Raw genomic sequence first — 14192 nt, forward strand, 5'->3', positions numbered from 1 at the left:
CCACTACGGGACGACGACGACGCAGAGAGCTACCCAAAGATTTTCTGTAGCAGTGAAGAAACGGAGCTTGAGAGGTAGATTCAATTTTCTGTACGTGTGAAATGAAAATCATCTGTAGCAATGATGAAACAATGCTTGAAAGCAAACGAGATTGGTTGATTCAGTGAGGAAACAGAGCTTGAGAGCAAACGAGAGTGGTAGATTCAGTGAGGAAATGGAGCTTTTTTGCAAACGAGATTAGTAGATGTGTGAAATGAAAATTTGAAATCTTCTCTCCAATTTTGTAGTCATTTTTTTTTTAATATATTGGCTGACGTGGCATAAGCCGGTTACCCAACGGTTGTAAGCTGGCGGTTGTATGCAGCACTAGTGTTGCAAAATACATAAATAAAGTGGCACAACGTAAATAAAATAAATAAAAAGGTTTGGCCACCGAGAAGAGAAGAGAAGAGAAGAGAAGCGGAATTTTGGCGACCAAGTAAAAGGATTTGCTCCGTTGTTCAATTTTGCTGTATCGAGGTAGTGCTACTTCTCCTCCTGAGGCCCTTTCGTTTTTTCACTGGGAAATGGAAAACCAGAGTGTGAACGGCATTGAAGCCGCGAAAATCTCTGTCCTCAATTGTATCGATCTCTCTAATCCTGACATTCACCAATCCGTTTCGTTGCTCAAACAGGTGCATGTCCCCCTTCAATTTCCTAAAAGAAATTATTTATTTCTGATTTTTTTTTTCTTTTTGCAGTTGTTTTATAATTTTTTTTACTATTTTCTCTTCTGTTCTAGGCGTGTTTGGATTCGGGATTTTTCTACGTTGTAAACCATGGGATAAGCGAGGAATTCATGGACGAGGTTTTCGCACAGAGCAGAAGGATGTTTGGTCTGCCATTAAGCTATAAAATGAAGCTTTTAAGGAACGAGAAACACAGGGGCTACACCCCTGTTCTTGACGAGATTTTGGACCCTGAAAACCAAGTTCACGGTTTGTTTTTGTTACCCATTTCCACTTTTGTTTTAATTGTCTTGGTTCTTATTTCTCCATGATTTCTTGCATGCTTGAACTAGGAGATTACAAGGAGGGATACTACATAGGAGTGGAAGTAGCTGAAGATGACCCGGCAGCTGAAAAACCTTTTTATGGGCCAAATGTTTGGCCTGCACCAGGTAACTCAGTCCTACAGGAGATCGATAATTTTGAAGGAATACTTTTTTTTTTTTTTAATTTTATTTATAGGTAAAAGTTAAATTCTACTTGGGGACTCAAGTAGACGATTTCTCATTGTTCTTCCATGATTCATTATAATAATGATAATAAAGATTAAAGAATCAAAAAGTAATTACCCAAAATATATTTTTTATTTTGAAAATAATGCTATAAAAAAAAATATTCCATTTCATAACTATAATTACTACATAGATTTTCATTATTATGAAAGCTTAATTCTGCCAGACTTCGTTTGAAAGAAAGCTGCGTTGATGTTTCATTTATGGCTCTTTCTTTCTCGTGGTTCTTTTGGCATTTAAAGCCGGTCACTTTTTTCCCCTTTTGTGGGTTTTGGAAAGTATATTATCGAATATTGAACTTTATCTTATTTTCATTTTTGTTTTTTTTATCTTTTAGGACTATTGCCTGGATGGAGGGAGACAATGGAGAGGTTTCATCAAGAGGCTTTGTAAGTTTTAACAAACATAAAGTTTCTATGATGGCACAATTAATAAAGTCTTTATATACAAGCAGTATGTGTAATTAAAAACAAAGTATAATCGATTCTTGAAATATACTTACCTCTTATTTTCCCCTCTTTCCTTTTGTTTTGGATAATTCATGCTGTATAGGCACATACGTATCGACCTATCAATAATGGAACTGAAGATAAGAGTAATGTCTAATGGGGAGTAACCTTTTGTTAGTGAGCATGTTGCTACACAAATTATGGTGGGCCCAAATCACAGCGTTCAGGGTTTTATAACTATCCAGCATGTAAATAGCTTTTGTTTTGAACGTGAAGAATCTAAGATGAGGGTCTGACTTTTAATTACCAATTGCTATAGGCAGTGTGTGAATGACAGTGTGTGCCTAGCAATCCTAAATTATTGTGTTTATGTATTTTTTAACCACACATATGTGGGTTTTAAACACTGTGAACCCATTCTTAACTGTTTAATTTATGGTGGATCAATTTTCTCTAGAATGGCTGGCGTTCAAGGATTCAGATAGTATGAGTTATGAGCTATCTATTTCATTCTTGCCTTTTGAATTGATTCCATATGTTCATTCAGAAAGGTTTCAAGAGCAGTTGCCAGGATAATAGCTCTTGCACTTGATCTGGAGGTTGATTTCTTTGACAGGCCACAAATGCTTGGCGAGCCAATTGCAACCTTGCGCTTATTACACTACGAAGGTTGAATTTAAGTTCTGTTCTTGAAGAAAATGTTGAACCTGGCCTTGTTGTGCTGTTGCTAATCTATGGTAGGGTTTTTTTAGGTCAAGTTTCTGATCCCTCAAAGGGAATATATGGAGCTGGAGCTCATTCTGACTATGGTTTGATTACCCTTTTGGCAACAGATGACGTCGTAGGTCTCCAAGTAAGAATCCTGTAATGATGATTTTTTTTAGGGTAAATTTTTTGTAATGTGATTGGCTATTGCAACCATGTTACTTTTGCATCCAGATATGCAAGGATAAGGATGCTAAACCTCAGATATGGGAATATGTGACGCCATTGAAAGGGTGAGTAACTGTAGCAATTTTGGAGGTTGAGATTCTTCAACTTTAAAACAAATTGAGTCTGGTCGATGCATAAATGCTTAAGTTTAGTTTCTTTTGGTTAAACATTATTCTCAAATTTTGTATGAGTTCTATCAATTCATATTTCTGAACAAACTTGATCCTTAGCTCCTTGCTACTTAATTAAATATTATTATTCTTTTCTTACTTATCAAACAAAAATAAATAAATATATATATTTTTTCTCGAAGTCCCATCATATTTCTTTTGATAAGTTGAACTCTCCCATCTTGCATATTAATTATTATGTTTTCTATACACTGCAATTTTTAATTATAAGAAGATGGTGTGTTAAAGATAACAAACGTAGATACAATTACTTCCACTTCAGTGTCATTATAATTTTCTTCTACTTTGTTTTTCTGTTCTGAAGGATAACATTCTAGAATGCCACTTTTTGTTGCACATTGTCCAGCTGCAATCCTAATTAACATGCAGTAAATATATTTTGGCATGCAAGGTATTTATGTGAAAAATGTAATATGGATGTTTAGATCGGTATGGTGACATTCTTTTTCTGTTGTTTATCTTTGACAGAGCATTTATAGTGAATCTTGGTGACATGCTGGAGCGCTGGAGCAACGGTATTTTCAAGTAATATAGATCTCTTAGCAGTAGCCTTGATCAAAGTTGCAGACTTGCAGTTTTATTCCATATAAAAAATAATACTGTTTCTAAAGAATCGTTGCAGTGCATTTATGTTCCCAAAATTTTTTATCCTTAATGGCATCTAGCATTTAGTTGTGATGTCTGACTGTTGTTTTTGCCATAGCCTAGTCTGATGGTGGCTATCATTGATGTTGGAAACACTTCTTATCTTCCAATATGACATATGGAGAAGTTTCCCCCATCTAGAATTCTTAGATATGATTTGAAACATGAGCTTAAATGGAAAATCTAAACTTAAAATAACTCACTGGATTTTACATAGAGTTAAGTACAGAAACAGTCTATGGGTTTTACACATTTATCTTTTCACTCATTGGATTTTCATATCAAACCTAAAGAGTGAACCAATAAATTGAAAACCCAAGGAGTGAAAAGATAAACATGTAAAACTTAGGGACTGTTTTTATACTAAACCCTATATAAAATGTATTTTCTATGACATTTGTATCTCCAATGAAAGAAAAAAGACATTCAATCTCATATCAGAACAAATTGCAGCTGTAAACTTTAAACTGCTGACGAATTTTATTATTGTGCCAGAAGTGGTGATTATACCGAGCTGTTAAATGTTACTGTTAGGAGAACTTGCATTCCAGATTGAAGTTTTAGGGTATAGATTTTCCCCAATACATCATCCTTTCCAAGACGGTAGTCATGAACTTGCAGTTGCATTGCCATTGCTGCTTTGTTTTTCTCTTTATATTTACATAAAAAAAGTTATTACCGTTCTATGCATTTCTCAGGGCTTTGGCCAAATCCTTAGGTTGCCCCCCATTTTCTGCAAAATTCCTAACCCTTGGATGACTGAAATTTTGTTACTCAGGTCCACCTTGCACAGAGTTTTGGTGAATGGTCAAGAGAGATACTCTGTAAGGCCCCTGTTTTTAATTTTATTTTCCTTTCTTTTTCAAATAGTATTTTGAAGGCTCACCACGAGCTTTCAGATGATCCACAATCATGGGTCACCAGTTTTATAATGTCACTATATAAATTACTCAACTTTATCTTTTATATGTTCTCTGTTACTATTTATTACATTTATCTGGATTTATTTGCACAATAGGACCTATGTTACAATTGGCACTTACAGTTTCGCCATTTGAAACTTTCACTACTTGGATCTCCTTTGAAGTGTTCCCCCTATTAGTGAAAGAATCAGTTATAGTTGTGGCCACCGGGAAGGCAAACTGGGGTTGCTTAGAAATCTGAGATCAAGTGTTCTCCACACTTGTTATTTTACCAAGCCAATTCAACTGTCAGTAATATCAATATCTATAGTGCACAAGTTTCTTGCCCTCCACTATTGCTCTCCCTCACTAGCCCCTGGCAACTTCTCCCTTGTTTCTGAATCTAAAATAAGACACAAAAGAATGTATTTGACTTCTTGCTGTTTCAAAGAACAATCTCATTGTCTTGTTGCATGAGAAAGCAGCTGGGTTGTAAATGAAATTGTTAACTTGGTGAGGGGCTCTAATTCGTTGAGGATATCTTTCAATCTTATTCATGTTATTATTGGATGACATTTTGCTTCCAAATATATAGCTGAATTCCTCGAGTTGCTTATTATTATTTGCATAAATGCATTTTCTTTTGAAAGTGGTCCTTAGTACGTATATCTCATTTCCCTTTTCCTGTGGCAGATTGCATATTTTGTGGAACCAAGTCATGATTGTCTTGTTGAGTGCTTGCCAACATGCAAGTCAGAAAATAATCCTCCCAAGTAAGTTTGTATTCACACAATATTTTTATTTTCTGTTTGAACTTAAAATGTATTTTTTTTTTTTATTCTCTCCCACACACAAAGTGAATGGGCACTGTGCTGTGGGTTTTTGTCCAGCGATTGAAATAGAAGAAACAAGTAAATGAATTCTAAAATAGAGGATGCACAATCATTGAAAAATATGGACTACACATGATAATTTAGACTTTTAAACTAAAATTCTAAAATATAAAGCATGAACCCTAAAATCCCTAATCCTAATCCACTTAGGGGTGGCCGCAACTGGAATCCGGAGGACCACCCCCAGAGGTGTCCTAGTGGCCATTCCGGGTTTTTTTTTTTTTTTTTTCAAGTTTTAGTTTTGGTTATTTTAATTTTGAATGTGTAATCTAGTATGGGTGTTGGTATTTTATCATCTTATAGAAAGCTGACGTAAAAGAGGGATGTACACCATATACTAGTTGAAATTAAATTAAAAAAAAGGGTAAATAAAAGCCTCAAATTGCTGATAACAGGGTGACACAGATGGATGAGCTTCACTTTTATGTCAGAAAATTGAATATTTTAGTTAATAATATTTTGCTGCAGTTTTCTTCTAAAATAAGTGTATCACTATGGAAGTAACTTTTTTTCTTGCCTTCAATGGTCCGGCATTAGCTCTGCTCTTTAAGTGTTTATTATCACGAGATGCAGTGATCACAGCTATTAAATAAACTATTTTCGATTATTCTGTTGCAAGGATCAAGTGTTTCGATTATGAGATCCTTAAAATGCTCCCTGGCTTCTGTTTAAACTCGTACACGTTCCTCATTTGCCTGCGATGTTAAATTTCTAGATCATCCCAAATGGTGCCTGGATAATTAGCTGGCAGTTATAAATGTAGAATCATTAGCATGAATTTGGAAATATCATAGACTGCAATTTAAATTCTGAACGTACTCTTCTAATTATGTGTTGCATTTCTCTGTTTTGCCAGGTTTCCTCCCATCTTATGTCGAACTTACCTTAGCCAACGCTACGAGGATACTCATACTGATCTGAGTATATACAACAAAACTGAAGATTAAGTTTTGCCCCAGGACGCTTTGGGAGATCTACACGCCCGAGCAGCCAGAAATTTATTCTACCAAATCAAGTTCGAACGATATAATCAGACCAGTAGAGGTTTCTACATAGATTTACACTTGTTTTTACATGTTTTTCTATATTATGTTGCTTTAGGTAAAATCATAAGGTGGGTGGGCTATGTCGGTGAAGAAAATGTCGATTCCGGATGTATAACCATGCAATTTTAGAATTTCGGTGGGCCATTATTAGAGATATGGTGTCAGGTGTGTAACAAACGGATGTATATAATTAGTTATTGGAAAGAGTAATGCTAGAGAGAAGTTACTATAGTAGTACATACTTTGTACTCACTGCGTGGCTGCTTCTAGTTGATTGTTCACAACACTCGGAGAAATGTGTAGTCTAGATGATGTCACATTATGTGTGTAAAATGAATGTTCTCAATAATGATTTCTATCTATATTTATTCTATTAAAAAATTGTTTGGAGCATCCTCAGCCATTTTCGCGTGCATGGGTGCTGTCCTTATGACATGGTCCACATGACCGCAACATGTCAACTCTGGTCTAGTGCCCCCACATATAAATCATGAACAGTACTTATTGATCGAGTGGAAACAGACCATTCTTGATTTCATTTTCAGGGCAACACTGTTTGGACTACGTTTTCATTAAGAGAAGTGTCCTCTTACAAAATAAACTCATAAATCGACATTATTTTATATGATAAATTAGATCTATTTTATAATAAAAATAATTTTACAATCTAATATATTATATCAAGTCACATCTTTGTAGATTTATTTCTATAGTTAAAAGCATCTCCCTTTGGTTAAAAAAAATATGGTCACGGCTGGCATCACGTTGGAAGAGGGACAAGAAGAAGCAGGATATTTTGTTTTTTTGCCACAGATAATGTATATAATTAATATACAGGTTGTCGTCCATGCATATCTAGATTCGTTACCGAAATGACGTTCTGGGAATGATTTTTTTAAGTCGTTTTCATAAACATGTTTTTCTTAATATAGACCCAATCATACCCAAGATAGCTCTAGAGCCATATTGCTACACGCAATGCTATTCTTTCCAAGTTTGAACCCCATTCAGCAAAACACCAGAGGAAATGGGAGAATATTACAATTTTATTCCAATCAACATGCCGTAGGATACACGCTTACGAAAAAAACAGTGGGGTACATAATGTTGATACTATCCGGAAGTGACATAACACTCCAGTTTATAAGAGAAGTTGTAAACCGTTTTTGCATGAAAACTATTTCCAAACACACCATAAGCAACATCCAGCTCGATGACAAGGTTTTGACATGGTAAAACACTTGTTAAGACTCACCAATAGGGAGCATTCACAGATAGTTTCGGTAGACTGGAGTGTACATGCTACTCTCAGCGCATTTCACAAGATCCTTGGGACGAGGAAGACGTGTAGCCAAGCCTACAAAAGCACGATGAGAAAAGATGAGAAATCTTAATTACATGTTTGATCAGAGTTGAAATTTGAACAAGGATACTGAACGAAAATGTTACAACTTACCAAGTTCGTATGCCTTGGCAGCAACATTAGCAGCTATATGAGCTGAAATCTTTCTTATACCAGAGAACGGTGGGTATATCAAACCCTTATCAAAGTGCTCCTGTGTCACTTGCCCAGCCAAGGCTTCTGCTGTTGTAGGGGAGAATGGCTAAGATATCAGTCAAGCCATCTTTACAAGATTTCAAAATTAAAAATCCATATGTTTTGAGTGTTTAAGCTCAAAATAATTGTTAAGAGATCCAAAAGAGAAAACTCTTCCACGGAACTTTCTCCACATAACAGAAGGATAGTGTGCAGAGAATAGTATACAATACAAGGAACGTATAAATGTATAGCCTTTCCCACCAAACATCAGTTTACCTTCTAGATACTGCAATAGAACTTCAAAGATAAAAATGCAGAATATTTTTCTATGAATGTTTTATTTTTGTGCATTTAACCATTCCTACATGCTACTTACAGGCTGCCAGAAGCATTTCATCATGTACACGGATTGCTCCTGAGATCACCACCCCCAAACCAAATCCAGGGAAGATGTAAGCATTGTTGGACTGAAATGACAAGGAATGCTAAGCCTCAGTCCGGGATGTACAACTGATTTTGTTTAGGGAACTTAATACGAATATGAAATTATCTTACCTGGCCAGGGAGAAAAGTCTTGCCATTATGTTCAACAGGGTCAAATGGACTTCCACTAGCAAAGATTGCTTGACCCTACAATTGAAAAAAAAAATAAAGAAAAAACATTAAGCGTTAATGGTACTTGAGAAAGGAGAAGAACCGAACATCTTTTGTCTGGTAAAGACCTGAACAAAGTTGAGACACACGAGTTGTGAGTTAATTTTACCTTACTCCAAGTGTAAGCTTCCTCGGCTGTGCACTCAGACTGTGTAGTTGGGTTGGAGAGAGCCAAAATGATAGGTTTCTGCAGGTCACTTATTGCAACAAGATTGGTTCTATTTGCTTCGAGTAATAGTTGTCAATAGAAAAGACATGGAAAAAATTGTCACACCCACACACACACAGAGGGAGAGAGAGTTTACTTCATTGAAAGAGGACACTGCTTCAATCACTTCCTTCGTGAATGTCCTGCCAACTCCAGATGATCCAATCAGAACTGTTGGCTTAATTACCTGAGGAAGCAAGAGAACAGGATGAGAGACCGAGAACTTCATATAGGTTACTCACCATACCTCAAACAGTGACACATTTTCACACCTTGACAGCACCTAAGAGATCCTTAACAGGTTCATGGTCATGAGCCCAAGGCTGCTTGAACTGTTGAAGTGATTCCTTACGAGAACTAACAATCAATCCCTGCAAGAATATTTACATGATCTTTTAAAAAAAACAGCTCATATATTTTTTATGGGCAAGGGGCTGATAAAGCTTTTTACTACCTTTGAGTCCACAAGCCAAATTTTCTTGCGGGTCTCTTCTATGGGAGCCTTAGTCTACAATGGCAAATGAAAAAGTAATAAATAAAAGAACACTCCAAACTGCATGTAATCATTAGATGAGCAAACAAATGGCATGAATATGCTAATTGTAAATTGCTACCTGTTTTGCAATCTCACGAGCTATAAGCTCAGCTATTCCAGTCCCTGCCTGCAGCATGAAACAAGAGAAGTTGGATACAAAACTTGGCTACTAGTACTTGACAAGTATTTCCCAAGGACAGGGTAGTAGAAAGTAAACAGCATCACCAAAAGGAAAGCATGAGAAGTGCATGCCTGTCCAGAAAAACATAACAAGTCCTATTCTATTGTTATCAACTGAGTTAAATTCTCTAGGATCATTTGTGGTGCGCTCCACTATGTTTTTGTTCCCCCGCCCCCCAAAAATTCAACAGAATGTATAGAAAAACCAGTTACAAAGTGCGGATGAAAAAAATACAATGGGCAGAATCTTACTTCCCCGGCACCAAGGAACACAAATCTCTGGTCAGCCAGGTTACCCCCCAATAACTTCATTGCTGCAACAACACCAGCAAGGACAACAGCGGCAGTCCCCTGAACAAAAAGACAGTATAAGCTAGGATGTACAACATAACTCCTTTAAGTACAAGGTCGCCATTAATGTTACTTCATGCCTGTATATCGTCATTGAAAACGAGATGAGTTGTGCGGTATTTTGCAAGCAGCTCAAAAGCGTTGTGATTGGCAAAATCTTCATACTGAAGAAAATGTTAAAATGTATTAGATGACATGAGAAATGCTTGAAAATTTCATACCACGAAATTTTGTCAATCAAGGATGTAATATAACTAATGCAAAACCTGTGTCAGAACTTTTTCTCCATAGTTCTTCTTGACAGCACTCATGAACTCATCAAGAAGTTCGTAATATTCCTGACAAAGATTGGCAAATGGTAATTTAATTGCATAATAATAAAAATCTATGAATCTAAACTCGAGAAAAGTACAAAAGTAAACTATGAAACCTGGCCAGTTGCCCTCCTCTGTCTAAGCCCAATGTAGAATTCATCTTTCAGCAACTCCTCGTTGTTTGTCCCCACATCAATTGTAATAGGTAAACACTAGCACAGGAAAGTCAATAAAATCATTGATTAGGAGGAATTAAAGTCAAAGCTTTTTTATCCAAACTTTGCTTTAGGTTGCAACTTAGCAGAGTCGTGTTAGTTTCTAAGAAATGTCTTCTATGTTTTCAAATGAAGTGCATTGAGTGAATTATAATTTGCTCATAATTTACAGTGTAGTAAAATGAAGAAGAGAGGACTTTTATTTGAAAATACTTACTGCAGAAGGACGAAGTCCTCCAAGTGCCGTGTACAAAGCCAATTTTCCGACAGGAATCCCCATCCCCTGGAATATTAGACGTTTTCATGTCATGTGAAGGTTGTTAGTTCACTTCTACAGCCCAGTAATTATATCCACAAGCTTTTTTCAGAATGTTAGATTCAGAAAAGATGATTCACCACATAATTACCTGACAGCCAAGATCCCCAAGTCCCAAAATCCGCTCGCCATCAGTGACAACAATAACTTGAACACTCCTCTCAGGCCAGTTCTTCAGCACCTCAAGAATCTTACCCCTACAAAAATCCAGGTTCTTTCAATTATGCCAATATTAGCTCTTATTTGAACATAATTACATCAGAACAGAAATCCATACTTCTCTTTCAAACTTATGTAAAGACCCTGAGGGCGCCTGAAGATGCTCCCAAATTTCTGACAAGCCTCACCAACAGTTGGGGTATAGACAATTGGCAGCAATTCTTCAACATTATCAATGAGAAGCTTGTAGAACAGCCTTTCATTCCTTGCCTGAAAACCAAAAACAAAAGCCGTATTATTTTCCATCTTTGTAGTTGAATAAAAGGCACTTATCAACAGATAATATCGAAATAGGTCCATTTGTCTTTCTACAAAAATTTTGATAGCATAACCTCACTTTCGAACAAAGGCTCATTAAAGAAGGGGTTTGATTACAGCAACAAAAGAAAAGGGAGAAAGATGAAGAAGCATCCAAAAATACTTGTTGTCATTATCAAAAACTTAATTCATAAAATTCTCAACATCTCAAAATGATCATAAACTTGGGAGTACATAATCATTTCCGAATGCCATGAGGCACAAGCCAAGTCATTTTTTAATGCTACATGATTCTTCTGCATATGGTCGCCACATGCAGATAATATACTACAATCAACACCACCACAGATAAATTGGATGAAGGTGAAACAGCTACCTGAAGGTCCATCACGGCCATGTATTTTTGTAGCGGGAGTTGATATTGTCGTATGCTCTGCATCAGTTTCTTCTCCTGAGAACAGTAAAATAGAAAAGGATGAGCAAAAGAATGGAAATTGAAGGTAATGAATTAGATCAAAGGTGTACACATAGACTTCAGACAATAATCACAAATACAACCTGAAGCGCTTGAGACAATATTGCTGGAGGCAGAAGACCCCTCACGTAATGGGCATCCCTCTCTTTCTCGGTAAAAGCAAGGCCTTTGTTGTACTGAGGGTCCCTTAGCAAAGTATACCCACTGCGCCACAACCATGGAAAATAAATAGTTTAGGAAGTTTTGAGAACAGATAGTATACTTCTCGCTAGCAACATGAGTGTCATGGACCATTCCCATCCCGAAGTACCATTCCTAGCTTCTGAAAATCATCTATAGATGGACAGTACATCTAGAAGCTAGCCAGTGAAGCTCACTCAAACAAACTAAACGATTATGATGAGTTAAAGCAAAACTACTTTTTGGATTAAGTAAAACAACTTCAACCAAGCCATCAAAACTGAAACGGATCATGAAAGAGTTGTAGATGAGAGAGAGAGAGAGAGAGAGCGAAACCTGGCAACCGAGAGAGTCCAGGGGGTGACGAGCTGGTCCTCGGAGGCACGATCCTCTCCGTAGACATCCTCGACGCCTCCACCTACAGTCTCTTTGGGACAGATCTCCAGCACCAGCTTGCCATCTTTGAGAGTGCTCGTCATCCTGATCACCTCTTTAGAACCTCTGACCAAAGTCAACACTCTCCTGATCTGCAATACACACGACACAAGAAGCAGCTACACTCAAAAACAGAAGATACCCAAAACTCTCTCTCGCTCTACTATATAGATACCCACCAAAACACAAGGCTGGGAAGAGTTTCGCAGTTCACAGATAAATAATAAAAAACAGACAGTCAAATCGGGAAAAAGAATCAAAGATGAGGTGTAGGCTCGTTTTCAATTTGAAAAACGGATTATACTTTTCTTTATGTAAAGTGTGGATAAGATTTATCGTGTTTTTCTTTTTTCTTTCAGATTGTTTTGATTGCAGTAGAAGTGGTGGTGGTCACTCATGATCATGATCGATCATGATCGACAAGGAAGAGTGGTGGGTGTGGATGGATATTTTATTATTTACAAGAACGTGGGGCTGCAATAGATGGATTATATGGAGCTCATCACGGAGACATTGTCGGTAGCTTCTCTCTCTATTCTCTATTCTGGTAGTGATACTCTTACCTCTTCTCCACTGCTGCTCTACTACCCCGCTCACGTGGCTCTCTTTTTTATTTTTCTTCCGTGGCTCTCTTTTTTATTTTTCTTCCGTCCTTTCTTTAGATTGTTTGATCCCAAACTCTTCTCAATTCATCTCAATTTATCATTATAATTTTTTTAAATTTTAATATAAAATATAATAAATAATTCAACTTTTTTAAATTTTAAAATAATAATAATATTAAAAAATAATATTTTAACAATATTTTATCATTTCAACTCAACTCAACTCACTTCAACATCTAAACACAACCTAAAAACACTGTTAAAAAGCTCGGAACCTGTTCTTCCGCCCAAAAGCCACGCTTGCTCAGAAGCTCAAAACTCTCTCCCCTCCGCCCAAAAGCCACTGTGAATGCATTTGATATTGCTCTTGATTGTGTCTGCAATTCAGATTGTTTTGGTTAAACCATTTCACCTTGGTTGATTTTGCTATTCACCTTGACTTGAAACTATTTGCAGCTATGGTTTGTATCTTACGCTTGTTGAGTTTTGTCAATTCAAAGGAGAAACTTGGTAAAAGGCAAAGGCTGAAAACTCTATAATTTTCTTGCTGTTGTCTATCTTTCTTTTGTTTTAAGGGTAACGCTACCCATTGGTTCTTTGGAACAGAGCTCTGTTTCAAGTCCTTATTATACACAATGACATTTCCAGTTCAATATTTTTTTATGTTATATACCCTCAAAACCCAAAAAAAGGGGAAGAAAAAATTGGTTGTAGAGTAATTTTTACTCAAAGGAGAGAAAGAGAGGGACCCTGATTTTGTTCTAGATCAAGAGACATGCCAGGGAGCGGAAGCTTTCCTCGTCGACTCCATTGCTTTCAAAAGAGAACGAAAAAAGACAAAAGCTTCCAGAGAGCAAAAGAAGTTGCTGCTTTTGAAATTAAAGCAGCCAAAGGAATCTCACAGTCGCCCTTACGGTCTGGGTGCGATGTGAGGGAGGCTTCTGAGAGTGTGTTGTGAGAGAGAGAATGTGGGAGAGAGGCGAAGGAGACGGTTCAGTGGATATCTCATCCGAGAAGCGCCGTCGAACGTTAGCCATATCGAGAGGAGAGGCCACACCGGGAGGCCATGCTATCAACGCGAAGGAAAGGGGTTTATGAAATTGAGAAATGTGTTTGAATTTCAAATGATGTGCTAAGAGAAAAATAAAAGCAAAATAAAGCGACGTGGAGGCTTGGTAGTAGAGTAGTAGTAGAGAAAAAGTAAGTTTATCATTTTCCCTATTCTCTAGTCTCTCTCTATCTGTTGGATCGACTTGCAAAACTGTTGTTTTGGTTCTCTTCTTTCAGCGTGTCGGCTTTCCGGTCATTCTTTCAAGTTTTCAGAAACTGTTGTAAAAGGTAAAAATTTAGAACGTGCATCTCATTTTGT

General features: G+C 36.9%; 2 protein-coding genes across 3 annotated transcripts; one reads left to right on the forward strand and one right to left on the reverse strand.

Annotated features, from left to right (window-relative positions):
• The first annotated feature begins 414 nt into the window (after window positions 1-414).
• LOC108987251 (2-oxoglutarate-Fe(II) type oxidoreductase hxnY-like) lies at window positions 415-6572 on the forward strand. The gene is made up of 11 exons (XM_018960141.2): window positions 415-674; window positions 782-977; window positions 1061-1159; window positions 1617-1668; window positions 2276-2397; window positions 2481-2581; window positions 2668-2726; window positions 3321-3377; window positions 4276-4321; window positions 5093-5172; window positions 6149-6572. Exons 1-11 carry the CDS (start codon window positions 567-569, stop codon window positions 6237-6239), a joined length of 1011 nt encoding a protein of 336 aa, XP_018815686.1. The 5' UTR covers window positions 415-566; the 3' UTR covers window positions 6240-6572.
• Window positions 6573-7320: 748 nt separating this feature from the next.
• On the reverse strand, window positions 7321-12799 carry LOC108987244 (NADP-dependent malic enzyme-like). 2 transcript variants are annotated; one of them, XM_035695473.1, is made up of 20 exons: window positions 12782-12799; window positions 12120-12310; window positions 11687-11807; window positions 11505-11579; window positions 10929-11080; window positions 10743-10848; window positions 10553-10618; window positions 10237-10332; window positions 10073-10144; window positions 9887-9970; window positions 9708-9806; window positions 9355-9402; window positions 9195-9248; window positions 9013-9111; window positions 8838-8927; window positions 8642-8719; window positions 8434-8508; window positions 8255-8345; window positions 7795-7923; window positions 7321-7695 (listed from the first exon to the last, which is right to left on the reverse strand). In XM_035695473.1, exons 2-20 carry the CDS (start codon window positions 12260-12262, stop codon window positions 7607-7609), a joined length of 1767 nt encoding a protein of 588 aa, XP_035551366.1. In that variant the 5' UTR covers window positions 12263-12310; window positions 12782-12799; the 3' UTR covers window positions 7321-7606. The 2 variants fall into 2 exon arrangements, with proteins under 2 accessions (XP_035551366.1, XP_018815669.1); XM_018960124.2 differs by lacking the exon at window positions 12782-12799 and adding an exon at window positions 12398-12773.
• Between the last annotated feature and the right edge of the window lie 1393 nt (window positions 12800-14192).

The sequence above is a fragment of the Juglans regia genome, chromosome 1 (assembly GCF_001411555.2).
Source record: "Juglans regia cultivar Chandler chromosome 1, Walnut 2.0, whole genome shotgun sequence".
Lineage (NCBI taxonomy): Eukaryota > Viridiplantae > Streptophyta > Magnoliopsida > Fagales > Juglandaceae > Juglans > Juglans regia.